At 36.3% G+C, this 23,521-nt stretch overlaps 5 protein-coding genes and 1 long non-coding RNA gene across 7 annotated transcripts; 3 read left to right on the forward strand and 3 right to left on the reverse strand.

Annotated features, from left to right (window-relative positions):
- Positions 1-6: 6 nt before the first annotated feature.
- On the forward strand, positions 7-1,490 carry l(2)05714 (lethal (2) 05714). The gene is made up of 3 exons (XM_068285459.1): positions 7-355; positions 427-747; positions 808-1,490. Exons 1-3 carry the CDS (start codon positions 107-109, stop codon positions 1,345-1,347), a joined length of 1,110 nt encoding a protein of 369 aa, XP_068141560.1. The 5' UTR covers positions 7-106; the 3' UTR covers positions 1,348-1,490.
- On the reverse strand, positions 1,430-2,640 carry Polr1C (RNA polymerase I and III subunit C). The gene is made up of 2 exons (XM_068285460.1): positions 2,423-2,640; positions 1,430-2,355 (listed from the first exon to the last, which is right to left on the reverse strand). Exons 1-2 carry the CDS (start codon positions 2,557-2,559, stop codon positions 1,494-1,496), a joined length of 999 nt encoding a protein of 332 aa, XP_068141561.1. The 5' UTR covers positions 2,560-2,640; the 3' UTR covers positions 1,430-1,493.
- Positions 2,641-2,792: 152 nt separating this feature from the next.
- On the reverse strand, positions 2,793-6,480 carry Ir25a (ionotropic receptor 25a). Its single transcript, XM_068285458.1, has 10 exons — positions 6,382-6,480; positions 6,008-6,157; positions 5,664-5,939; positions 5,424-5,605; positions 5,104-5,360; positions 4,933-5,047; positions 4,621-4,866; positions 3,897-4,489; positions 3,322-3,837; positions 2,793-3,268 (listed from the first exon to the last, which is right to left on the reverse strand). The coding sequence occupies exons 3-10, from the start codon at positions 5,728-5,730 to the stop codon at positions 2,881-2,883; spliced, it is 2,364 nt and encodes a 787-aa protein (XP_068141559.1). The 5' UTR covers positions 5,731-5,939; positions 6,008-6,157; positions 6,382-6,480; the 3' UTR covers positions 2,793-2,880.
- A 593-nt stretch (positions 6,481-7,073) lies between these two features.
- Fnta (farnesyl transferase alpha) lies at positions 7,074-8,446 on the forward strand. Its single transcript, XM_068285502.1, has 3 exons — positions 7,074-7,313; positions 7,373-7,733; positions 7,798-8,446. The coding sequence occupies exons 1-3, from the start codon at positions 7,175-7,177 to the stop codon at positions 8,330-8,332; spliced, it is 1,035 nt and encodes a 344-aa protein (XP_068141603.1). The 5' UTR covers positions 7,074-7,174; the 3' UTR covers positions 8,333-8,446.
- A 198-nt stretch (positions 8,447-8,644) lies between these two features.
- On the forward strand, positions 8,645-14,216 carry LOC137573599 (uncharacterized). Of its 2 annotated transcripts, XR_011031914.1 has the most exons (4): positions 8,648-8,812; positions 12,373-12,848; positions 12,915-13,047; positions 13,124-14,214. It is a non-coding gene; the product is annotated as an uncharacterized lncRNA (long non-coding RNA). The 2 variants fall into 2 exon arrangements; XR_011031913.1 differs by having other exon boundaries at positions 8,645-8,812; positions 12,915-14,216.
- Positions 11,149-19,248, reverse strand: LOC137573598 (uncharacterized). Its single transcript, XM_068285557.1, has 5 exons — positions 17,846-19,248; positions 13,573-13,676; positions 12,756-12,872; positions 12,207-12,682; positions 11,149-12,136 (listed from the first exon to the last, which is right to left on the reverse strand). Exons 2-5 carry the CDS (start codon positions 13,672-13,674, stop codon positions 11,716-11,718), a joined length of 1,116 nt encoding a protein of 371 aa, XP_068141658.1. The 5' UTR covers positions 13,675-13,676; positions 17,846-19,248; the 3' UTR covers positions 11,149-11,715.
- Positions 19,249-23,521: the final 4,273 nt, after the last annotated feature.

Below are 23,521 nucleotides of genomic sequence, written 5' to 3' on the forward strand. Positions count from 1 at the left end.
CTGACATCGATTTTTGCGATAATTATTAGTTACTAGATTTAATACCGAAAAAAACTAAAAAAAATAACATTTCCGAGTCGTATTTTTGGCGCTAAGTATTAAAACTATGAAACTGAAGCACGAAAAGATGTCGAATAGTGTCCCAAAGGTGAAACGCCTCTATCACCAGAGATATCGCAAAGAATGGGAGGATAACCCCAGCTTTGCACCATGGCTGCAAGCAAGCAATCATGGCTTCTCCGCCCACTGCCGTCCGTGCAGTGTTGACATTCTGGCGAGATTGGCATCAATTAAACAGCACCAGAACACAGTGAAGCATCAAAATGGGATGAAGTGCAATCAGGTCCTTTTGGGTGTAAGTGCCCATGCAAAGATAGAAAATCTATTATTCATAATAATTGTTTGCTTTCTTTTGTTGAAACGTAGAATAACGAAGCCAGAAATGTGGATGTTAACCATTTAGCGCTTTCAGATGAACAAGAGGAGTACATATCGCTAGAGTCAAAGGAGGAGGAATACGCATTAATGAAAAATAGTGTGAAGCCCGAGCAAACAGAGTCGATTCCACCATACAAGTACCGCAAAGAATGGGAAGAAATTCCCAGTTTTTCTCCATGGTTGCAAGCAACCAATATTGATTATTTGGCTCATTGTCAGTTTTGCAATGTCAATATGCTGGCCAGGATTGGGTCAATAAAACAACACGAGACATCGGCGAAACATCAAAAAGCCGTGAAAAACACAAATGTAAGGTTGAGTCCATTATTATACCAAATATTGATTAAATTGTTATTCTTTTTATCTTAGAGTATTAGCCAAGGTCAAGAAGACGAGGCTAACCTAGATGTCGATCACGAAGAATTCTTCGATTCTAAGACCAAACCCAAGACAAGAGCTCAGTCCAATTCACAGCAATTTTACAAAGTAGAGCGAGTCGTAGAATACAATGATGATAATGAGAATATGTCCAATGATGATTCTATTTTGGAAACTCTCTTGAGTGCTGAAGAAATGGGAACCTATAGCAATATAGAGGATCTGGTCGAAATTGAGGATCAGCATGAGGAGGAACAAGAGCAAGATCAAGAGCCAGAGCTTGACCAGCAACAAGACTTTTATGTGCAAGATACTGAAATGAATGAAGACGAACTGCAACCAGAAGAGGAAAAAGAAGATGAAGAAAATCAAATAATCAACGAATTTGATCTTTTCGGCAAGAGTGTGGCTTTGCAGCTCAATCAAATGGATCTGGAGGATGCGTTGCTGTGTCAAGACCGTTTGCAAGCAGTTATAACTAATTTCCGTCTACGGGTATTAAAACGCCAGAAGCAAGCAAAAATGAGATAGCAACCAGGGGAACAGTCTGAATCTGAATGAAGTAATTTTGATTAAGCACACCGTAGTAATGTTTAAAATGAATCACACCATATTTCTTAATTTAGCTTACCATTTATTATTATTAATAGTTAATAAAGATTGAAAAAAAACGACCACTATTCCGCTTCAATTTCATCTATAAATGAACGACACTTCTTTTTTAAAACTTTAACAGCCTCAATAAAAATGACCTCCGGTTTCAGAGCCCCCACAGATTCCACTGTGAAGATGTAATGATCTCTTACTCGGGCAAGAGTTACCGCATCGGCCAAGTGGCTATATCGATAGACATTTCGACTACCGCTATCATAGCGTGCATCTTTCACATAGGCATTCTCGTTCTCATCGATCCCGATGACTCCCGGCGAGAAACAACTTTGCAGCAAATAAGCATCTTTGCCAGAAACTTCACGATTCAGTTTAATCAAAGGTAGCAGTCGATAATAAGCAGTGGCCACAGGAGAAAATTTGGCATGATCCTTGCCCAGACCCTTCACAGCAATCAAACGCAAATCCATCTCATGGCCCGGCCGCAATTGAGCAATCAGTATGTCCTCATGAATGCATCCCACACTGCTCTCTGTATAAATCTGTCCCTGCTTTCCCTTAGGCAGCCATTTCAAGTGACCGGAGAATACTTTGTGATTCTTGTAAATCTCATCGAATGTGGATTGGTCTTTGCTAGCGTCCTTGCGTCTCGTGCACTTTACCTTCAATTCGTATTCCAAAGTATCCTGTTCCGTTCCGTTTTCTGGGCTCTCTTCTGTGCGGTAAGTAAAGAGTCGTGGATCGGCCTTTAGCGGTAACAAGCCCATGCGATGAGCCAAGACTTCGTCCTGAATAATGGAGGTATTGTTGTAAATATAGACTTTCTCAATGGCCATGCTGGGCACCTCGCTGAGCATTAATCGTCGAAAGGCATTCGCTACCGCAGGATAAACGCCAATTAAATCGAATTCTAGTCCTTCATCGTCATTACTGGAAAGGAATAAAATGGCAATCAGAACAGATGTTTCCCTGATCCTGGGTCTGTTGAATGTCGTACCGCACGATAGTCACTTTGAGTTTCTGTTTGAAGATATCAATGTTGAAGACCTCATCGGCCAGTCCATAATCCTGCGGATCTTGTTTGACACGATACTCCTCCATATAGAGCAGCGGTTGCTGGCTGGTCTTCGGCATTTTGTTTTTTAATTAATAATAATATAAAACTAAATTAAAATTTAAACCGCACGTGTCTGTGTCCCTAGTGCTGGTCCAATTGTTAATGACACTATCGATATATCAAATATCGATATGAAACTAACGATGAACGACGTCGACTATGAAATCTCTGTACTTCCCAGAATAAAAATGCTGTTTATGAACTTAATTAAAAGTGCATTAAATGTGATTTAATTAGCTTAATTCTCTAGACGTAGACATTTCACCGTTTGTGCGTTTTTGCTAAATATTGATTTTGAAATTCTGTGGGTTTTTTTCTTTCTCCTAGGTCCTCTCTCTTCAGAAACGTGGCTTGAATGTCGCCGGATATTGATTGAAACGTGGACGCAAAGCAGCGTTGGATTTTTCAAATTTTTCACCAGAGTGCCCCAAGATGACACCATCTTGAGGTAATTTGCCGTCCTTTATGCGATCCGTCGCTTGGGCTTCACTCACGTCGATTATACGAGGATTCTTGCGATAGCGATACCACCAGTACTCAAACACCAAAGTAATGCAGGCCATGCCAATGCCCACAAAAATGACAATAAACACACCGCCAATATTTTGTATTGAGATGCCATCCGATTGGTCCTCGGGCTTATCGCATTGAGCCTGGGCCTCATCATTTTTCCACCATTTCTCCTTGAGCTTCTCCAGTTGTCGCTTATTGAGCAAAGTGAGAATACTGAAATGGAAAAGGTAAGAACTCGAATCAAGTGATACTTCTTTGTCTCTTACGCATTGTTGAACTGATCCTTGAGATGGGAACCTTGTTGCACCGCTATGGCATATGGTTTTCTCGAGAATTCCTCACCCACCACTTGAAGGTCGCAATTGGTCAACTGCAAATATCGTATATCGGTGGCATCACCCAAAAAGGCAAATCCTGTGGCTGTGGTCGAGTTTCGAACTCTCTCCACTGCCTCATCCAAATTGGCTGGCAGTTTGGCTTCCTGCATAGCTTGCCACATTTTGGTGTATTTATCGCTCACAGGATAATCCCAAACAGCCAACTTGGAGCGCTCCAATGGGGTTAGGGAATCATTAAGTGATAAATCCTTCCAAATTTCATAAAACATTTGCTCTATATTTGCCATTCTCTCAAAGTATGTCATGGCCGAGGAGCCGTTAAGAGGGGCATACAGGATTTTATACTGCTTGGCAAGATCATCCAAACTCTCGACTGGCGTATCCAAACGGGATACAGTTAAAAAGGCAGCCAAATTGGCAGTATACGAAGCGATTATAATGAAACTGTAAATAGGTAAAAAGTAGTACATGATGAGTATACTTGAAGCCAACCTTTAACTTACCCAAATAACCACCACGTAGCTGCCACCAAACGTCCAGAGAGATTCTTAGGTGCTTCTCCACCACCCTGAGGAGTCAACGAGGTCATACAAAACCATAAACATTCCTTTAAATTGAATTCCCTCTTCTCCTCATCATCCTTGTACTTTTCCCGATTATTTTGATAGCTATACGGACTCCAACGATCAAAGACCCACATAAGGAAACTCGTAAAGAAATATGCAGCCAAAATACAAAGCCAGACATTAGTCTCCAGCACCGTGAGGAATTTAAACAACGAACTTGGTGAGCTTGGACGTAGCATCATTATTGTTATACCGACAAGATCATAGTAGGGAACGGTGAAGTCGATGACAATCTCACGCTCGGCCATCACAGACATACTGCCCAGGCCAATGTCAGCTTGCTTGTCAATCAATTTCTTTACAATGCCATTCCATTCGCCCTTCTCGTCCATATTACCAAATTTACCATCTTCGACCTCTTGTATGGTATAATCAAAGTGCACAATATTGGCTATTTCATCAATCAAATCAATACAATAGCCCTTGTAACCCTTGGGAGCTGTCTCGTCGCGCATAATGAAAGGAGCTTGCTGTAGAAATTGAAACAAAAAACATTGATTAAAGGATAAAAATCCTTTTAAACTACGGAACTTCAATTAAGGAATGCATTTCAAGAATCTTGTCTATAGACAATTATCCAAGGAAAATTGGTTGTACCTACCACTACGGTATAGATTCGATAGACCGTATCGGCGGTTAGACTTTTCATCTGGTCCTCATCCTTGACAATTAGCGGAGAATCCAGGCCAGCTGTCCAGGTGCCAATTGATTTACTATTTACCGAGCTACCACCACGAATTTGTAACACATTAATGTCCATTTCAAATTTCATATAACTGAAACCATTGAAGGTTTGCCTGGGTTGCGTGACCAGTTCAAAAGTGCCATAGGAAGTGGGTTCGCTAACCTGGGTAATCAATCAAAGAATAATTGTTAACAGGTGGACATGTGTATGTGTGTATTAGTAGCATACCTGAGTAAAATACTGTCTGAGATCAAGAGTTCGTTCCGGGGTATTGCCACCTTGAAAGTCGTCACAGTTCAGATATTCCATATCCTTTGGCCAGGCCCCCGATTGCAGCATTTCTCTAAAAATAATAATTAACAGTTGGCGGATTCAATTGGACGAAAACGAGTCACTTACCTAATGGCCAAGAAACTACGTAAAGCCAAATCGAAATAGAATGCCGATGCCAATTGTGGTTCTTCATTCAAATTGAATGTTGTACGTAGAAGACCCAAACGATCACGATATTGCGTATACGCCACCGGTTTCAAGTACATTATGGTGGCATTGTCTCGCTGACTGCTTATCTCACCCTCACTTTGGGTAATAGCATGCCAGGCAAAGTTTCGCTCAAAATAGGCCGGCTTAACAGATTCCAAGACTAAACGTATCGACTGCGAAATAAGTTAATCCAAACTATTAATCTCTTCCCATCTGTGAATTAGCATTTAACTTGCCAGCAAATTGCCCAATATAAAGAAATTATTAATGTCTAAATTGCGCAATTTTTCAATTTGCTCTTCCCTTTCCCTTTTGCCATCCTTGGCTATGGCCGTGATGACATGGCGAGTTTGTATATTCTGTAAAAGCGATTTATACTTGTGATCCATAACAAACGTCTCATCGTAGAGTATGGCGGCTATAGAAAACAAACAGATTTAACTCTTGCCATATCTAAAGAGGTGAAATACTTTTACCATTTGTTATATTCAAACGTTTCACTATACTGCGAATGACTTCGGGTATGATGTCAGCTGGGGGCATTACTTGGAGCAAATATTTCTGTTTGGCCTCATCCAAATCACGCCATTGCCTTAAGTCGCCATCCTGACCATAAGAGGCACTTATGGTGGGCAAACCCAAGGCTTGGGTGAAACTTTTTACCGTTTCCGAAGACACGCCCGATTTGGTGGTATCAAATATGAGATGAGGTGTTTGTTTCTTCTCAATGCTTGCCGAATATTTATTACAAACTTTTGGAATTGAATAAGACAATTAGAATATCTACCAGCACCTAAATATTAATGGTTTAAACACTCACTTGCTTCTAGTAGAATTTTTGCATCGGTTTTGTTCGCTTCAATCGATTCGACTTGAACTGAAAGTCCATAGCTTGGATTCTTTTTTAAATAGGTTAAAACCACCTCCACAGCTTTGGCAGCCGGTTCATTATCCACCTCATTGATAAAAACTGTTGGAGAAGGAGTTAAAGGATTTGTTGGTTTTTCTTTTCTTTAGTTCAAACTTGTCAATTACGTGGCCCTGATGGTTAATGTTTGCTTAATCTAACATCAAGGTAATTTCAATATAATTAGTTTACTTAAGCTACACTTGAAGAAATTGAAACTGAAAAGCTCAATGATTGGACAAAAAAAAAACAAAAGCTAATAAATGAATGTTGGTCATGGCACTTACACACATTAATATTCTGACTAGTTTGGGCTTCTATCTGCAAATGCAATCCGCTTAGCAGTAGTAACAACCAGAGAATCCATAAATGTTTTAAAGTCTTAAAAAAAATGTCAAACATCATTAAGTGGAACACACATACGTCTAGTCTGAGTATAAAATGTATTTTTGACCGCACTCGATGAGCCACAAATGGCAACTAATTCTGGAATGCAGTTATAGGTGGACATTCAACGTTCGGAAATGTGTGGACAGGACACTACATATGTATGTGTGAAGGTATCCTTGGTGATAATCAATTTGCTGCGTGACCACCACACGAAATCTTACTATCTGTTTATTGTACGGGCCAACACTCTGGTCGCTAATTGGTAACACCCCCCCCAATATCAACACGCCACTTCCTCCCCCATCCTCCACAATTCCATACCTTCAAGAGAAAACGTGTACATAATAATTACAGCTTAAAATAAAAAAAACATTTGAAATATAAATGTATATAGTATTATTAATCCGTTTATATATTTTGTTAATGCCACAACGCAATTCAGTGTCAAGATCATTAATAAAGACTTAAACCTTGGCTAAAATTGGCGCCCAAGTTGCAACTCCAATTCGATAACCGATAGTCACACAATTACTCCCACTATTTTACACCATATTTTACAGGCTCTTCTACACCATATTTGACACGATACTTTACATATTTACCATTGTTATTAAATTATTATCAAAAATTAAGTCATTCACCTGGGTTCTGCCCACCTGTAAAGTTCCCAAGTTTGATAAAAAGTAAATCATGAGTGACAGCTCGGATGATGAATACTTTTGCACCGATTGGCTACCTTACAGCGAACGGAAAGATTGGGCGGATATAGAGCCGCTGGAGCAGGATGACGGGCCTAATCCAGTGGTGTCCATTGCCTACAGTCAGAAGTGTGAGTAATTCGGTGCATGAGTCAAGATAAACAATGCTTTATTTTTCGCTGGATTGCAGTTCGGGATGTCTTTGACTACACACGTGCCATTATTGCCAAAGGGGAGAAGAGCAGGCGTGCCCTCGATCTGACCACGGATGCTCTGCGTCTAAATCCGGCCAACTACACTGTTTGGCAATACAGACGCGACATTCTCAGGGAAATCAAGGCTGATCTGAATGTGGAACTTGACTACTTGGCCGAAGTGATTGGTCAGAATGCCAAGAACTATCAGGTGTGGCATCACCGTCGGGTTATTGTGGAAATGTTGAATGATCCTAGCAACGAGCTGGAATTAACAAAAAATGCATTGGACAATGATGGCGATGCCAAGAACTATCACGCCTGGCAGCATCGACAGTGGGCCATCAAAACATTTAAGTGAGCAGTACATCTTGGTTAACCCAATACGATTGCATTGACGTTTATAAATTCCTCCCCTTAGCCTTTATGACGACGAGTTACGCTATGTGGATCGTTTAATTTGCGAAGATCAGCGCAACAATTCGGCCTGGAATCAACGTTTCTTTGTTCTCAAGCATTTGGGCTTCACGCCGGAAGTCATTCAACGGGAACTAGTATATACGATGAATCGGATTCGCATTATCAAGAACAACGAAAGTGCCTGGAATTTTTTGGTAGGTGTCTTGCGGCAAGCTGGTGGCGATGATGACCACTATCAACTGAACAGTCATCCCGAGGTTGTAGAATTCAGTGAGGAGCTCTATAATGCCGGCAATCGGTCGCCATATTTGTTGGCCTTCCTCATTGATGTCTACCAGGAGCAAGCTCTGCATCAGAAGGTCAATAACGAGCAACTTGCTCGCAAAGTTTTTACCCTTTGCGATGACATGTCCACCAAACACGATGTCATTCGTCGCAAATATTGGCAATATGTGGCCAGTCATTTAAAGTCCCAATTGGATAAGGAGAACCAACAACAAAAGCAGCAACAACAGGAGACCGAGAAGGGCCATTAGCGCCTGCACCATTTAATTATTTGTTGTTGTTTTAGATTTTAATTTACTTAACTACGTATTGTTTAGACCTTCCTTAAATACACAAATAAATTTCATAAAAATTGCCTTACAAAACCCATCCCCATGACAAAATGAAGGCCAAAACGTCTACGTTTCAAGTGGCTGTGTAGCTATTCTGTTTATCTGGCATTGTCTGATATTTGTACACGTAAATTTCATTAACCAACGTCTACTGGAGATAACTTCATCGCCCTATCTATGCTCTCTCACTGCGGGAAAATGATATTTTACTGTTTCGCAATATTTGAACAACTTCAAAGAAAGCTCACAAACGCACAAAAAACATTTATAAATTTTCTAGACTGCATTGGATATTATATATACCTACCTTTGACAGCTCCCGATGTATAAACCTCATTCTAACACCAGTCGGAGCTAAAGCCTTACTATATATAATCAGCATTTGATTCAGATTGGACGGTGAGATGATATAATTACTTAATTAACGTAATATATTGCGACAAAAAATGTATATACAGAAGGAATTTAAAAGATCTATATTGCTTTTACGATTTTAATTATGTCTTAAATTTTTGTCGACATTTCCCTTTCATTTTAAAAATCAAAATTGCCTAAGTCTAAGTTTTGTAATTTTCATGATAGGTCAAATCTATCATTTTTCAAAGTTGCTGGATTCAATATTTTTCAATTTATACCCATTTTTTAAGATTTTAAGTGACGATTTTTTTTGAAGAGTAATTCAGATTAAACGTTTTAGTAACGAATTTAACATAGTTTAAAAAACTCTTTAAAAAAAAGTTAAATTTTTATAAATGATGCTCAAATAAGAAAATTGTGTAATCCATTACAAAACTTGAATTTTTTCAACTTTTCTCCTTAGAAAATAATTCATTTAGACTTAAATTCTTTTCGTATATGAAGGGGAAGGCTGATGCCTATAGCTATAGTCGTTCGATCAGATCAAATTTGAATAAAATGCTACATAATCTAAACTTTTCTGTAAATTTTTGTGTTTTTAAAATGAAATTACCTTTAAATATGCTTTTAAGTATTAGTGGATATTTTGTGCATTCTAGTAAAAAATGTTTTGAATTTTTGTTTTATTTTTTTGAGTTGTGAAAGTTAGAGTAAGCTAACTTCGGTGTACACTCTACCTTGGGGGCCCCGCACACTTAGCGCGAAACGTTCATTCAATCTTCATTAATGTAACAAATTGGTGATGCAGAAAAATTTGATCATTCCCAAAACCATAAACTTTGCGATTCTTGAACTTTTTACCGATTTTCAAAAGTGATATCCAATCTAGTTCATATCTAATTTGTAATATTTGAAATGTTTCAAGTATATAAGTACATAAATAAGTATATGATAATAAATCTTAATAACATCAAGCTCTATCTTAGTCAATTTAGTCTAAAGTCTTATGCTAGAATGATTTAATTTATTCTGTACTTTAATCTTTTCAAATATCGAAGTGTTTGATGCAATTTTAAAACTGCAATTCAACTAAAAATGATAAAATTTTGTAAAAAAAACAATCTTGCCTTTGGCAATTTAATAAGGTTGAGCCATTTTCATTCTCTTCCTAACTTTCACATTAAAAAGTGATCTTCCGATTTGCCCCGCGCTGGCTTAGTCCGGCCCTGAGAAACCATTATCTTAACTCTCGCATGTTATTACAACAATGAAAATTCGTTTTCCGATGGAAAATCGTATCTAAGTTGCTGTCTTGTTTGTTGTATTTATTTAAATTTTGTTCTTTTTTTTTTTGTTTCAGTATGTGTTTTTTGTTTTTAGTAGTCTGAGTACATACATTATAGCAGTTTGTAATATATAACTTTTTATTAAATTTGATTTTCTTGCATATTTGTTTTCTTTTTTTTTCATTTTCGGTTTGGAGTTGTGGATTTTTGTTTGTTATTTGTCAGAATAATCAGAATGAAAACTTTTGGAAACAGGCAATTAAAGGTTACATCATTTGTCGCTATCTCCGACCCAAATTTACCCTTTATAATGTACTTAAAAGAGAAGCAGAAGACATCTTTGGCGTGAGTGTGTGTGGTTTTTTTTTTTTCGTTTTTTAGATATATTTTGTTAAATAGGAGCAAAATCATTTTGAGTACTCAAATTTGCATAGTTTCAAGTTTTCATTTAATAAAAGTTTCGTTATAATAAAAATATATAGATGTATGTATATATATATATATGTATATATTTCTTTAGCATTTCGTATTTTTTGGTTTTTTTTTTTTTTTTTGGGTTTTTTCTATAAATTTGAAAAAAGCCTATAAGTCCAAAATATGTAAGCAGTTTCAAAATCAACAGGGCCAAGTAAGAAATTAGTTTTCAAATCAAAAAAGGTTCAAAAGATTTCTCTCAAGTAGTTACAAGTACTTATAAGATTAGAGTTAAAAGATGACCCATTCCAAAACAAAACCAAAATTATTCTTTGTTTCATATTTGTTGATAAGGAAATTATTTAAGTAAGTATTGTAAGTACTTATGCTTATAAAGAGGTTCGTTTTCTCTGTGTTAGTGTGTGTGTGTGTGTTTAGTAGAGTGTGTTAGTTCGTTTAACAATTTGATATATAGAGTTTAATATATATATATATAATAGTTTTTAATAAATTTATATGCTCCTTTTTTTGCCTTGACTTGAGTTTTCGTTTTTTTTTTTTTTTTTTTTTTTTTTGGTTTTTTGTCTTGAAGTTTTATTTTCTCAGTTGTTTTCTTTGTTTTGTAAAAGCATTTTTAGCAAAAAATTAAAAATTCTCATTTCTCGTTTTATGTTTGTGTTATTTAAAAATTTAACTTCAGCGTGTTATTATTTTAAATTGTTTTTTTATTATTATTGTAGAGTTTGTTTTGTTTTTCTCAAATTTATAATCAATACCCCCATATAAAATAAATCCTTTCGTTATACCATTTTGTTTTTTGTCCTATTTTCACGCTGAGTTTTTTGTGTTTCTGTGTTTTTGTTTTTGTCCTTATTTTGTCTTTTTGATGTATGAGGAAGCTTTATATACCATTTATAAATATACTTCGTACATGTAATTGTTAAAAAAATTCAACACCTCTTCGTTTATACAAGTCACTGATAAAAATAACTATTTCAATAAGTATGTACATAGAAACTTTTTCACAAAATATTTGAAAATTCAAAGCCAAAAACAGAAATTGTCGGTTTGAAATATTGAAACACAGAACTTGTCGCAGACAGTTTAAAGACTATTTTTTGGATCCTAATAATTGTTTCCATACTTTTAGTTTCTATGTACTTATTCGAAAGTTATTTCATCACGTTCCATCTTCAATCTCATTAAATCTCTCTGGTGTGAGTGAGGGGGGGACGAGGCCACTTTTTATTTATCCTCTCCCTCGCCGCCAATGCCCTCGTCGGTTGTTGTCTTGCGCTCTCTGGCTTCTTCGTTGCTGATATCACATTTCTCAGCCAACATATCCTCGATGCCCTCATCCACGGTCTGAGACTCGCCCGGCAGATGCTTGGACCGACTGGATCGACTTACATCACTTACAACAACACACTCGCCCTGAGGTAGTGGCGGAAACTTGGCATAGGATGTATTACTGATGGTACCCACAGTGCTATCCTCATAGCAATCGGGTGTCATGCGGACGCGGCATGTTTCAAACGCCTTTTCATAACCGAGTTTTGTGTAGAGATTTCTGGAAGCATCGTTCTGTGGACGTATCACAACGAAGGGTGTATAGCCGCGCTCGATAACTAGCTGAGTCAAATATTTAGCCAGCCGAATGCCATAACTGCAATGCATAAAAAAATGTTGCTCTAAACTCGTTCTTGAATCGTTTTTGACTCCCAAAAAGGACTCACCCCATGCGTCGATAATCTGGACGTGTTTGCATTGAAAACATGGCACCATAATATGAATGGACCATCCATGCGCATAACTCATTGTTATCCTTGCGGAATATACCCAAGCCGGGCAGAACCCTTACGAGTATATCAAATAGTTTGACGCATTCAATTTCATTGGCAGGATATAGATCGTGTATGCCCTGCACATTGTCCAGGGTCAGTGGACGCATTTCCGCATCATCCGTCAACGGTTCCAGCTCCAGTTCCGTATTCAATTTGTTGCACACATAAATATCACCACTGAGTCGCTCCATTAAACCGATTTTCGAATAGAAATCATCCAGGCGATTCATAATAGCGATGTGGGTAAAATTCAGGTACAAAGGCTTCTGCCAATCGATAAGTACATCTTCGGTGCGCATCAGATCGACATGCTCGATTTGTGCGGATGGACAAAATATGCCAAATGTCTGGTATATATTGTTGTGGGGCTACCAAAAAAACACAAACAAATACAACAAATAAGTTAGTTTCGATCTCGACCCAGTGTAAAATTCAACTCACCGTAAGCGTGCATCCTGGAAAATGGAGAATTATCGGTTTTTCTGGCCAATCCTTAGCAACATAAAAGTGAAAATCCCAAATACGATCATTCAGGTACGTTTTAATGGTTTGATGAAACTGTAAAAAAAAAGTTTTCAAAATGACTTCATTGCCTTTTAGGAAAAGTTGCACGAAAGATACACTAACCAGCAGGTGCAAGGAAGAGGAAGTTACTCAGGGAATACTCAGCAGAAGCTTTACCATCAAAAGGATTGGTCAAGCAGCCAAGTTTAAACATTCTTTCAATGAGCAAGTGTGTCAAACAATATTTTAAATATTCATTTTGTTTATTTTCTTTTCGGTTTCGTGTGAATTGAAATTTATTACAGTCTATCACAAAAGTATACGCCCAACTCACGTGTTCAGTTAAATTGCTTCAGTCAAAGCTGTTCAGTGGGTGTAGCCACGCCCCTAAAAATCGAAACTTTAACCAACTTCCATAAAAATAACGGCTGGCCAAATCCTCGAAGTCGAATATACATACATATGTATGTAGGAAAAGGAGAAATTGCCCAAGCACGTGATATGGCAGAGCAACAAGACGGGCAACACGGACAACCGGGGTGCAAGGGCATTAAAAATTGAAATAAGAGCAGCGTAAATAGTGGAAACAGGTCAAGAAAGAGTAAAAAAAATAAACAGAAAACTGCGAGACGGAGTAGATTGCATGACTTTAGCCTCCAACTACTTCTGAGGTAATTGCTGGGCGTGTTGTTGTTGTTGGTGTTAGTGTTTGGCTGCTAGTTAGTATATCACGTCGCATTTTTAATGTACATACCTTTAATGATTCCGGCAGATAGCGCTCTAAAGTTACCAAAATTTCTGGAAGCTCTGATTCATGCACCAAACGAAAGTGTTTACCTTCAGGAATGATTTCCATTTCTGCAAAAGAGAATAGAGAATAGAATGACAACAACAACAACAAGTATTTTTAAAGACTAAACAAAAATTTGTTGTACAAATTAATATGTATTAATGCCCGGCCATAATTTCCACTTCGAAAAATAATCTCAAATGGCCTCTCGACATAATGGCACCCAACCGCCATCAAGGCCTCACGTTTTGGACTCTTTCAAGGCCAAAAGCTCAACAAAGTACAAAGTGAAATGGAAATGTCATGAAGGTAGAATCGAAACCGGCAAAGGATGAGCAGGACATAGATGATGATGATGATGGTGAGGATGATAATGTTCTTGATGATGATGTTGTGTCATTTTGCGTAATAGCACATCAGTCTGACAAGTATTCGTACGTATTATTGACTCGTCTATGTCTCTGTTACCAAGCACTTGTGCTGTGCTTGACGGGCGAGGGGCAGAAGGATACATTTGTACATATACATATACGAGTACATTTCCGTTATTGAGCCACATTAGCTGCCTCTAGACGTAATAAGCAAATGTGTTCCATAATCAGTTTATTCCGATTGACATCTCTGAGGGTGTAAATTGCTAATCAATTCATTTTCAAGCCAATTTAAGTTTTCAAATTTACAAAATGGTTTGCGTTTAAGCGATGGGAAATTAATCAATGAAGGAATATTTTATGTCTTTGAAAACTTGATGATTTGCTCCTTTGTATTCCATCAATATTTTCTTACAGTGACATCCTTTGCTTTAAAATTCTGTGTGATTTAATGTTTTCTTTCTCTTCTGCGTGTTTTATCTTTATTACCCTCAATTTTTTTCTTCGTTTATGGTAACTACCTTCCTCCTGCTAAGCATTAATGCAATAGTTATCGAATCAAATTAGTTTGCTATTTCTTAAATTCTTAAATTAAAACAACTTTTTACCTTTCTTAATGCTTATGTAAATGGCAGTAAATGGCATATATACATATTTTTGTCCTCAAATCCTCTTACATATGAATGGAAGACGATGAGGTAAAGAAAAGGGATTATAGGATCTTAGGCCTTTATCTCTCGTTTCTATTCTATTGTATTATAGCACCCTATTATACCCGTAAACTTTAAGAGTTGTTTCCATCGTTAAACGTTTAAATATTATCCTTTTCTTTTCTTGTTTCTCGCACATCTAAAAGTTTAAAAAAGTGTAGCACACATTTTGGCGCATTTTAGCTGTAACCAATTTAGCATCCGATTCCATCGATTTCTAGTCTGCAATTACTCATCATCTTGTTTTTCAATGGTTTTATTGACTCCTTTTTTCGAGGTTTTTCATCTATTTTGTTGTTGTTGTTGATTGATTGCCTACATCGATTGTGTTTGACTGATTGACTTATGAATCAGATATCAGTTGTTATCCTTCGGTCAGAGCTGTCGATGTAAGGATTACTATGTATGACTTGTTATGGCTGTTATTTGTGTCGACAACAACAACAACAACATCGTAATAGTGTCACACATGGTAGCAAGCTAGTATTAGTTAGTCATAAACAAGAGCGTACACTAAGCAAATTGGTGGGTGGTAATTTAATACAAGAATGAAAACGGAACAAAAAATGCAAAGGTCAAATTCATTGAAACTATTTAATAACAATTATTAAGCGGAAATGAATATTGCATTTCCCTACGGAAACCTAGAGAATAGAAATTCGTTTTTAATATTTGTATTCTCCTTTTTGTACAGTGTACTTAAAGAGTGGAAACATTTCGCACTAGGTAGACAAAATCAATATACCTTGCATGATGAAAACTAATGCAACTGGAGGTTAGATGAGGCAAAAGTTAACGGGCAACATGCTCGTATTACCATTTTGTTTACTTTAGGGATAAAAATACCATTGACATTTCATGGCGTCGGCGACGGCGAAGGCGGCTGCTTCGATGGTGACGGCAACTTGTCCCACATCACCCCCTGGGGAGGCTCGAGGTGTTAGACTTGTCACAGCCTTTAGGTGCCGACAGATGCTAGACCGAATGCTCAGCCATTCCCATTCCCATTCCCTTTCGTACCTGTGGCGTGCTATTGCGACTGTCGTTTCTGCTGTCGCACTTGTCGGTTAATTTATTTTCTCTTTCTCCTGCTTTCTCTGCTTTCTTTTTTTGGCCTAATTATGGCTAAATCTGTAGATATGCCCATGATGCGTTAATTTCTACATACCCTAAACCACTGGGAGGTAATACAAAATTTCAAAAACCTTAGAAAACAACTGTCTAGCAAACAAATCAAGATTCTTTAGAGTTAACAGAAAGGGTCAACAAAACAAATTTTGCAAAAAGAAACGCTTGATAAACATTTCTTTCTTTCTGTGACCTTTTTAATATGTACATATGTTAATTTTGGTATTCTAGCTTAAGGTCACAAAATATAAAAAAAAAATTACGCTTTGTTTTTCTTTATTTTTTGGTTATTCTCTGGCAAAGTTTTCCAGGACGAGAATTGATTGCTAAGCTTGATTCTGTGTCCAATGCTAATAAAATATTTGAAAGTCCATTTGAAACATAGCTCGTTTTTGAAACATTAAATCTATTTTTCTATAAATTTAAATGAGTAAATAAAGTTTGGGTTCTTGAATGTATTCATTTAGGGCAAGTCGTTTATTACTCTTCAGACTATCATGAGTTTAGATTGGGAGCTTAAAGTGCATTTACCATATAACTCGGGCTTCGCTCTAACAGATTTCAACATGATTTTATTTGTGGCTACCAATTTGGATGATTCAAATGGTTTCTTGCAGATGAAAGGGGTATATATTTACTTTAGAATTTCAATATGTAATCCTTTTTTTGAAAGAAATCTTATATATTCCTCTCAATATGCAACTAGAAACTGCTTCTTATCACACCTTATACAAAAAGTGTTTAAAAAAAAGCAAATATATTTTTTTGATGATGCGAAAATTGAAGTTTTTTATAAATCTAAGGTTGCATTTTCACTTAAACCTTTAAGCCTCGTTAGGTTTTAATCTATTGCCTTAATGAAATCTATAGTTTTTGTTTGGTAACAAAGTAGATTTTCCCAAATCATTAAAACAAAGGTTAGTATTTAAGATTTTAAAAATGTTCTCAAGTCTTAAAGGTTTAGTGACTTAAAGAAAAATTCGTTTAATAACACAGACAGACAATATTTATGATGAGGTTAAGTTAACTAATTCGGGTACGCTGATTTTGACAGCATACTTGGTTTTTCTCCATCACGTCCAGACCTTGTGAAATCAGGGTATCTGGGTTTGGAAAATAGCCACCCACTATAGAAAATAAAAAAAAAAAAACATTTTTACAACTTTTTTTAGTAGATTTCAGAATGTGTAAGAAAAATAGCTCCTGTTTGTAAACTTTACTTATAAACAATTGGTCGGACGCATTAGATTTTCATAATTCTTTAAAATTAAAAGGCAGACAGATTTTGGAATCCCTTTAGCATACTTTTTGGTTCAAATTTAAACCACTATAGAACCATATGACATTTGTTATGCATTATATCAAGAAAATAACTCTTTGATATTTTGTAAATTGCTATTAAATTAAACTTAATATATTAATAAGTTGAAATTAAACTTGTTTTAAAATATTGTTTATATTTTACAATAAAATCGATTTGAAAAATTTCGACACACTTTTCTCTAAAACCTGACTTGATGGGCAAAAACTAGGTAGAGGGCCGTGATCAGCACCCCTCAATTACTAAGGGACACCTATTAAACTTAAAACACATTTTTAAATGTCGGCCCGTATAATTTTTCCCCTTTTCTGTTAAATTTGTTTTAATTTTGTTGTCATAATTTTATAGATTACAGACAAAAGCGTCTACACTAGTCACTCTAGAGTCTAAATGAAATTTTTATTAGAGGCCCTTGATATATGTGCATACATACATATAGATACGCTCTTGATTTCCCATTCCGACTAATTGACATGCACAAGTGCATATTTTCGTACATATTCACATAGATAAAATATATGTATATTTATAAGTTTGTATATATTCTCTCATTGATACATACAAAAGGTAAATGATAAACGAAGAATTTCCGACAGATTTTCAATAATTAAAGAAAAAAATAAAATTTGAGTAAAGAGGAAGAAATTCAGCCCAAAATATATTTAAAATAATAGTGCAAAATAAATTCTCTATTAACAAAGACTTACAAAAAATATTAATTCCGTTGACCTTGTGTGAATTTGTTGCTGTTGTTGTTTTTGTTTTTGTTGTTGTTGCTGCTGCTGCTGTTGCTGCGCTTGCTGTTGTTGTTGTTGTTGTTGTTGCTGCTGGTGCGGTGCTGCGGCTAGGCTCTTATCCTCGTGGCAACAAAGGATTTGCGTGAGTTTATATATTTATTATAATTTACTTAATTTGGTTTTTTCTTTAATTTATTAAATAAATTTTTATTGAAAAAGTGCAGTATGAAAATAATTTGTTGTTTTTTTTTTTTTGTTATTTACTTAATTTGTTATAATTTTTGAATCACAGATGCCTTTTTTTAAATAATTTTTTCTCTTCTTTTTTTTTTTTTAATATAAAATTGTTGAGTGAAGTTTTATTTGCATAATATTATCCTTTAGGTTTATCCTTTTCGCTTACTTTTCGTTCTCTTACTTGATCTTTTGTCCCCCGTTTGGTTAGGCCTTTGATTGTGAATGTGGAGATGTCGGCAGGCTGCTGAGAGACCCACAAAAATGAATTGATTTCGGTGCCTCTTCGAGAGATTTCGACCCTCGAATTGATGGAGTAAATGTGACTTCGACTTGGACCCGTTTTTTTTTTTTTCAATTGCCGCTGCACTTCTTGGCTTTGTTTAATTTTCGTTTGTTCTTTGATTGGATTATTTTTGAATTTTTGGGTTAATTTTACTCGACGTAGCCCCCGTTGCACCTCCACACAGACAGGCCTAACCAGGCGGTAGGGCCAAAAGCCGATTTCGGATTTTCGTTTTCTTCTGTTGTTGTATTTCCTTGGCGATTTTCAGTCACAAGGTGCAAGTGCTACAGCAACGACAACAACAGCAAGGGGCATGAGATGCTAGTCCAGCATGGCGTCCAGAAGCGAAGGCTTGAGTCGAGACGAGTCTGGAAGTGTTTGATGGCAGACAATTTCAGTATTTCGTTTCCTCTTTTCCACTCCCTTTTGGATGAAGTTTTTGCGGTTTCTTTGTAATATTCAAAGCTGAGCAAAATGATGAAATAATTGATTTTTCTTTTTGGTTTTGGCCTGGTTCTGCTCCTGCGACTTCTTAATGGCTTCTGTGTAGCCTGTACATATGTTTTCTGGCTGTTTTAGTTTTGGTCCTGTCTGGGTGGCAAGGCCCAAGGACGAATCGCAAGCACACTCACACACAGACACAAACAATCACGCGCGGCAGAAACGCTTGCAACAGCAATAAAATTCGAATGAATTTGATTAATAAATTTTGTGTTGGGTTTTTGTTGTTTTCCTCTGCTTTTTCTCTTCTGTTGGTCTTCTGCCTCTTGCTGCGGTTAGATACAAAATTAATTTTTTGTTTGTGTTCACCAAAAAATCCGAACTAAACTGACTGACTGACGACAACGAACTGAATTCAGTTTTCTGAATTGTGTGAATAATCCACAAGGAGCAGCAGCAGCAGCAGCGGCAGAAGCAGCAGATGTTGCCACACGTTTCTGGTCGCTGTTGCTGTCTTGCCTATTGCAAATTTTGAGCGGCGCGCGGCAAACTGCAACGTGGCATCATCATCATCAAATAGTAGGGGTTTTTCTTTTTTCATTTGTTGTTGTTGTCATTGCCACTCCATTGCTCTCTCATCGTTCTCTTTTAGGACTTTTCTCTCTTCTGCACTCAAAGAAATTGAATGCTAGAAAGTTAACCCTAATAAGGTTTTGTAAGGACACGAATTAAAAGATATTTTTCATGAAATAAGAAAATTATAAAGCATTATAAAGGATACATCTTAATCTAATACAAAGAGGGAAATTCAAAACTATTTTAAGGTGTTTTTTAAAAGCTAAATTAAAGCTTATAATATACTAATCGTTTATTTGTATATTATACTCATTTTTTATATTTATTAGTATTTATGTTAAGAATAACCAAAAATTTTAAAAAGAAAATGATTTTTCTCTCTTGATTTTTACGATCTTTTTTAACAAAAAGGCAAATTAGTATATACAAATGGCAATTCAAACTAAAAACTTACATTTCAACTATATTTATGACCTCAAAATTTATAATTCCAATTAGTAAAAACAAAATTTCTGAACTATCATGTCATATAGGGATGTACATATGAAGATTATCTATGTACATAGAATTAAAGGGAAATCGGCCAATTAGAAACGCTTTGAAAAAGTTTATTGCGATGAAAACGTTGTCCTAAGATTAGAGGCTAGAATTTTTCAGAAATCGACATTTTATATAAGAAGAGTGTATATTTTAGGTATTGCCAGAAATACTCTTTTTCCTATATTGTATAAGCCATAGCAAAATTGGTACACTTTTGGAACTATCACCTACCGTTAGTTAGATACTTACAGTAGTTAGATACTGCCATTACTTTCAATATTTACATTCAGTCATCTACAAACATGGCCAGTTCCGGCCTGTATCTGGAATTCCTATGGACGAATTTGAATGATCTTGGTCTCAAAAAATTTGCTATAGAATTGCTATTTGGGTAGAAGAGTTTCTCTTTAAGTATTGTAGAAGCAAATTCGGTCAATGAAAGGCCATAGCCTACCTCTTTCTAATAAGGGTAATAAGAGTATTACCTTCAATATGACATGAAAAGTTCACATCTTTAATTAAAGATTCCTTTGTTATGTTTGGAAATACTCTGTCTAGAGAATATTTTTTATCTCACACACATTTAGTATGTAGCAAACAACAACAGGAAGGTTGTTTTCGAAATCCTTCAAAGGACACCGGTCGAAAGGTCTCAAAAATTTGCAAACTACTTTTACCAATTGAAACATTTGTCACGGTAAAGTTCTTATTTAGCGAATGAATAGGACATATTCTTTTATAAATGTTTGCAATTCCATTCAAAAAAGGAAACTTCTTACCGATTCAAGGAATTTTTAATTCCCTTAATTCCTTAATTAATGCCATTGTTTGCCATTTGTTCCTTTTTTCACTGTGTACCTGTTTGCTCTTGGCATGTATGAAAATATCCTGCAAATTTCCCAGCTCACATGTTGCTCTCCCTCTTGCTTAGATGGCGAGAATGAGAAAGCGACACTGATGGACTATGGGAGAGCGAAACAAAGTAGAACACAGATTGCAACAACACGAATGCCAGCGAATTTGACTCTCCCGCCCCCGGACCCGCAAAACGTTACTCCTGAATGGCGAAGTATGTTTGTGTTAGAGACAGAAAGAAGGAAAGAAAGAGAATGAAAGAGTAAGGAAGGGAGTTTTATGCCTTTTTTCCTCTGTTTAACCATATCGCTTAGCGCAACTGTACACCCAAAGCCAGGTTAGGTTTGGGATGCGTTTTCAAAACACATTTGCAGTCCCAAAAACAAAAACACAAATGTACTAAAGGAAAATGAAAATGGCCACAGCGTCAGCGCAATAAGTATACGCCATGTATTTCCGATACGGTTTTGGAGCACGTGCCGGCAAAAAAAAACCAAAGAAGAGAGATTGAGTGAGTGAGAGGGAGAGAGGGAGAGAGAGAATGCGCAACTCAGTTGTTTTTGTTTATACCGCACAGCTGTGAGGACAAAAATCCATTTTAATCGCCATAATTTTGGGCCCCGGAGACTGACCATAAAGGAGTACGAGTAAATAATAGTCAAGGTCGTTTCGCTCTTGTTCAAAATATTTGGACATTTTTTCTCTATTGGTATCGGACAAAAACCAAGCAGTACTTGTACACTAGCCCACTAGTTTTTAGTTACAGTAATTAAACTAGACACGGAGACGCGCCAATTCCAACAACACCCTCTTGCCCACTCCCAAGCAACTATGACATGATGCATGCATCATGAATCACGCAAACACGCAAGACAATGACGCCAGCCATTCCTGCGGAAACCCCTTGCCACCACTAGCCGAAGTTCTTCTTTATTGAGTTTTGGGTTTCGCACTCCGCCTATGGTGTCGAGGACTCATAACTGCTGGTAATCAGTCCATGCGAAAGCATTATAATTTTAGTTTTTTCTTTCCATTTTCCTTCCATAACATTGGTCGTTGTTATTCGCATTGCCAAGGAAACTTTTGTCATAAAACAAAATAACAGTTAGGCTGTGTCAGGTGCCGGTAAGAGTTCCATATCCTTGGTTCATCCCTAAGAAGAAGTGCCGACAACTGTTTGTCAGTGAAATGTTTTGTATTTTTCACTGTCAGTCCTCGCTAAATTTATTAAAAATCATTTAAAAGTGGCAATAACTACACAGATATTATTGCCAAGGAACTGACTACACTTGGAGAAATTCAAAACCAAATATTTGATGGTACAGTTATATCTTTTGAGATACAATTTGGAGTTGTGAGGTATCTATTTGTAATTCCCAACTAGTTTTAGCATTAAACCTTAAATTTAAAGAGGTTAACAAAGTCTACTGATGGAAGAACTTGAAAGTTTTAAGTCGAGACAACTCTTTTAGGTTTAAATTAATTAATAACAAGTTTGCTTTTTAAAAGATAAATTTAATATTTATATTAATAAAGGTTTCAAATTTGAGTTTATTGAAATAACAATATGAAATACTAAATATAATCAGCTGATGTTGCCAAAACCTTCAAACCAACGATTCCCGTAACCAAAACTAGTTGAGAATTACAACTAAATTTATAAAAAAAATTGGTTTACTTTACATTTTTCAATATTGTAACTATTTGTAGCCTAAAACCAAATAAATTTCAACCTTCATATTAAAAGCTTGGGTTTTTATATTAGTTTTTATTTTTCAGGATTGGGTATTTCAGCAAAAATTAAAGGATTCGATATTTATTTTTATAAGGGCTTAGAAATATAAATATAGTCCAAATTTATGGACTACAATAGCTTTGTTCGATAATCAATAAGATTAACGCCTTTGCAAAGTAAATTCAAATAACTTTGAATAGCATTTTCATTTGCTTGAATCTATCAAAATTTAAGTGTTAATTTATTTGTTTTTATTTTGATGACTAGAAAAACTTTTACTAATCTGGTTTGAAGCTGTTTAGCCACATAATTTTAAAAACAAATTTCGTTCAGTGATTTGGCAATTCAATAAATTTTATCCTTGGTGTTGACAAACGGCTTACTACAAGTAAAGCCTCCGCGACTTTGGCGACTTGGCGCCTCGTCCTTGGCACATGGAGTTCAGCTAAAATGGCGCTGGCCTTTAATTAGCTTTATAAGGATTATTCATACAAAATATATGTGTATATTATATATTATGGTATGGTGAAAAGTAGATCCTATTGTTTTACTAGCTCGATTCGTTGGCTATGGCATGCGGATGTGGACAAGTTGTTGATGGTTTGGGTTGTGGTCAAACGTGCATGTCCTGGCACACGTTTCTGCCATGCTTTAGTTAAAGTAAAGGTCCTGGCCCTGTTCACTTTAATGTCAGGGTCAAAGCTGCCGCATTGGCAAATATGGAGGCAACAACCTAAAGAATGGTGGGGGACCCAAAACGGAGAGCCTATGCAATTTTCTTTAATATCTCTATAAACTTGTGTAAATCAAGAGGCGAAACAAAAGGAATTGATATATGGGTCCAAGATATAATATATATTTATTTATTTTGAAAGCAATTGACATGGCGCTTCTGTCGGTGACAGCTGCAAAAGCAACAAACATGCACACTTTGGGGACACACACGTGCCCAAGCAAAAGCAAAAACAAAAACGAAAAC

Source organism: Drosophila tropicalis, unplaced genomic scaffold, assembly GCF_018151085.1.
Source record: "Drosophila tropicalis isolate 14030-0801.00 unplaced genomic scaffold, ASM1815108v1 contig_413, whole genome shotgun sequence".
In the NCBI taxonomy this organism is placed as follows: Eukaryota; Metazoa; Arthropoda; class Insecta; order Diptera; family Drosophilidae; genus Drosophila; species Drosophila tropicalis.

Excerpts from the sequence above, each read along its gene's own strand:
- Polr1C (XM_068285460.1), bottom strand. The coding sequence starts at position 2,559 with ATGCCGAAGACCAGCCAGCAACCGCTGCTCTATATGGAGGAGTATCGT. Across the intron at positions 2,356-2,422 it reads CTCAAAGTGACTATCGTGCG|TAATGACGATGAAGGACTAG; the intron begins GTACGACATTCA and ends ATTCCTTTCCAG.
- Ir25a (XM_068285458.1), bottom strand. The coding sequence starts at position 5,730 with ATGCCCCCAGCTGACATCATACCCGAAGTCATTCGCAGTATAGTGAAA. Across the intron at positions 5,048-5,103 it reads CGTAGTTTCTTGGCCATTAG|AGAAATGCTGCAATCGGGGG; the intron begins GTAAGTGACTCG and ends TATTATTTTTAG. Across the intron at positions 4,490-4,620 it reads ATCGAATCTATACCGTAGTG|CAAGCTCCTTTCATTATGCG; the intron begins GTAGGTACAACC and ends CAATTTCTACAG.
- Fnta (XM_068285502.1), top strand. The coding sequence starts at position 7,175 with ATGAGTGACAGCTCGGATGATGAATACTTTTGCACCGATTGGCTACCT. Across the intron at positions 7,314-7,372 it reads CATTGCCTACAGTCAGAAGT|TTCGGGATGTCTTTGACTAC; the intron begins GTGAGTAATTCG and ends GCTGGATTGCAG. Across the intron at positions 7,734-7,797 it reads TGGGCCATCAAAACATTTAA|CCTTTATGACGACGAGTTAC; the intron begins GTGAGCAGTACA and ends TCCTCCCCTTAG.
- LOC137573598 (XM_068285557.1), bottom strand. The coding sequence starts at position 13,674 with ATGGAAATCATTCCTGAAGGTAAACACTTTCGTTTGGTGCATGAATCA. Across the intron at positions 12,683-12,755 it reads TTCCAGGATGCACGCTTACG|CCCCACAACAATATATACCA; the intron begins GTGAGTTGAATT and ends TTTTTTTGGTAG. Across the intron at positions 12,137-12,206 it reads CCAGATTATCGACGCATGGG|TTATGGCATTCGGCTGGCTA; the intron begins GTGAGTCCTTTT and ends TATGCATTGCAG.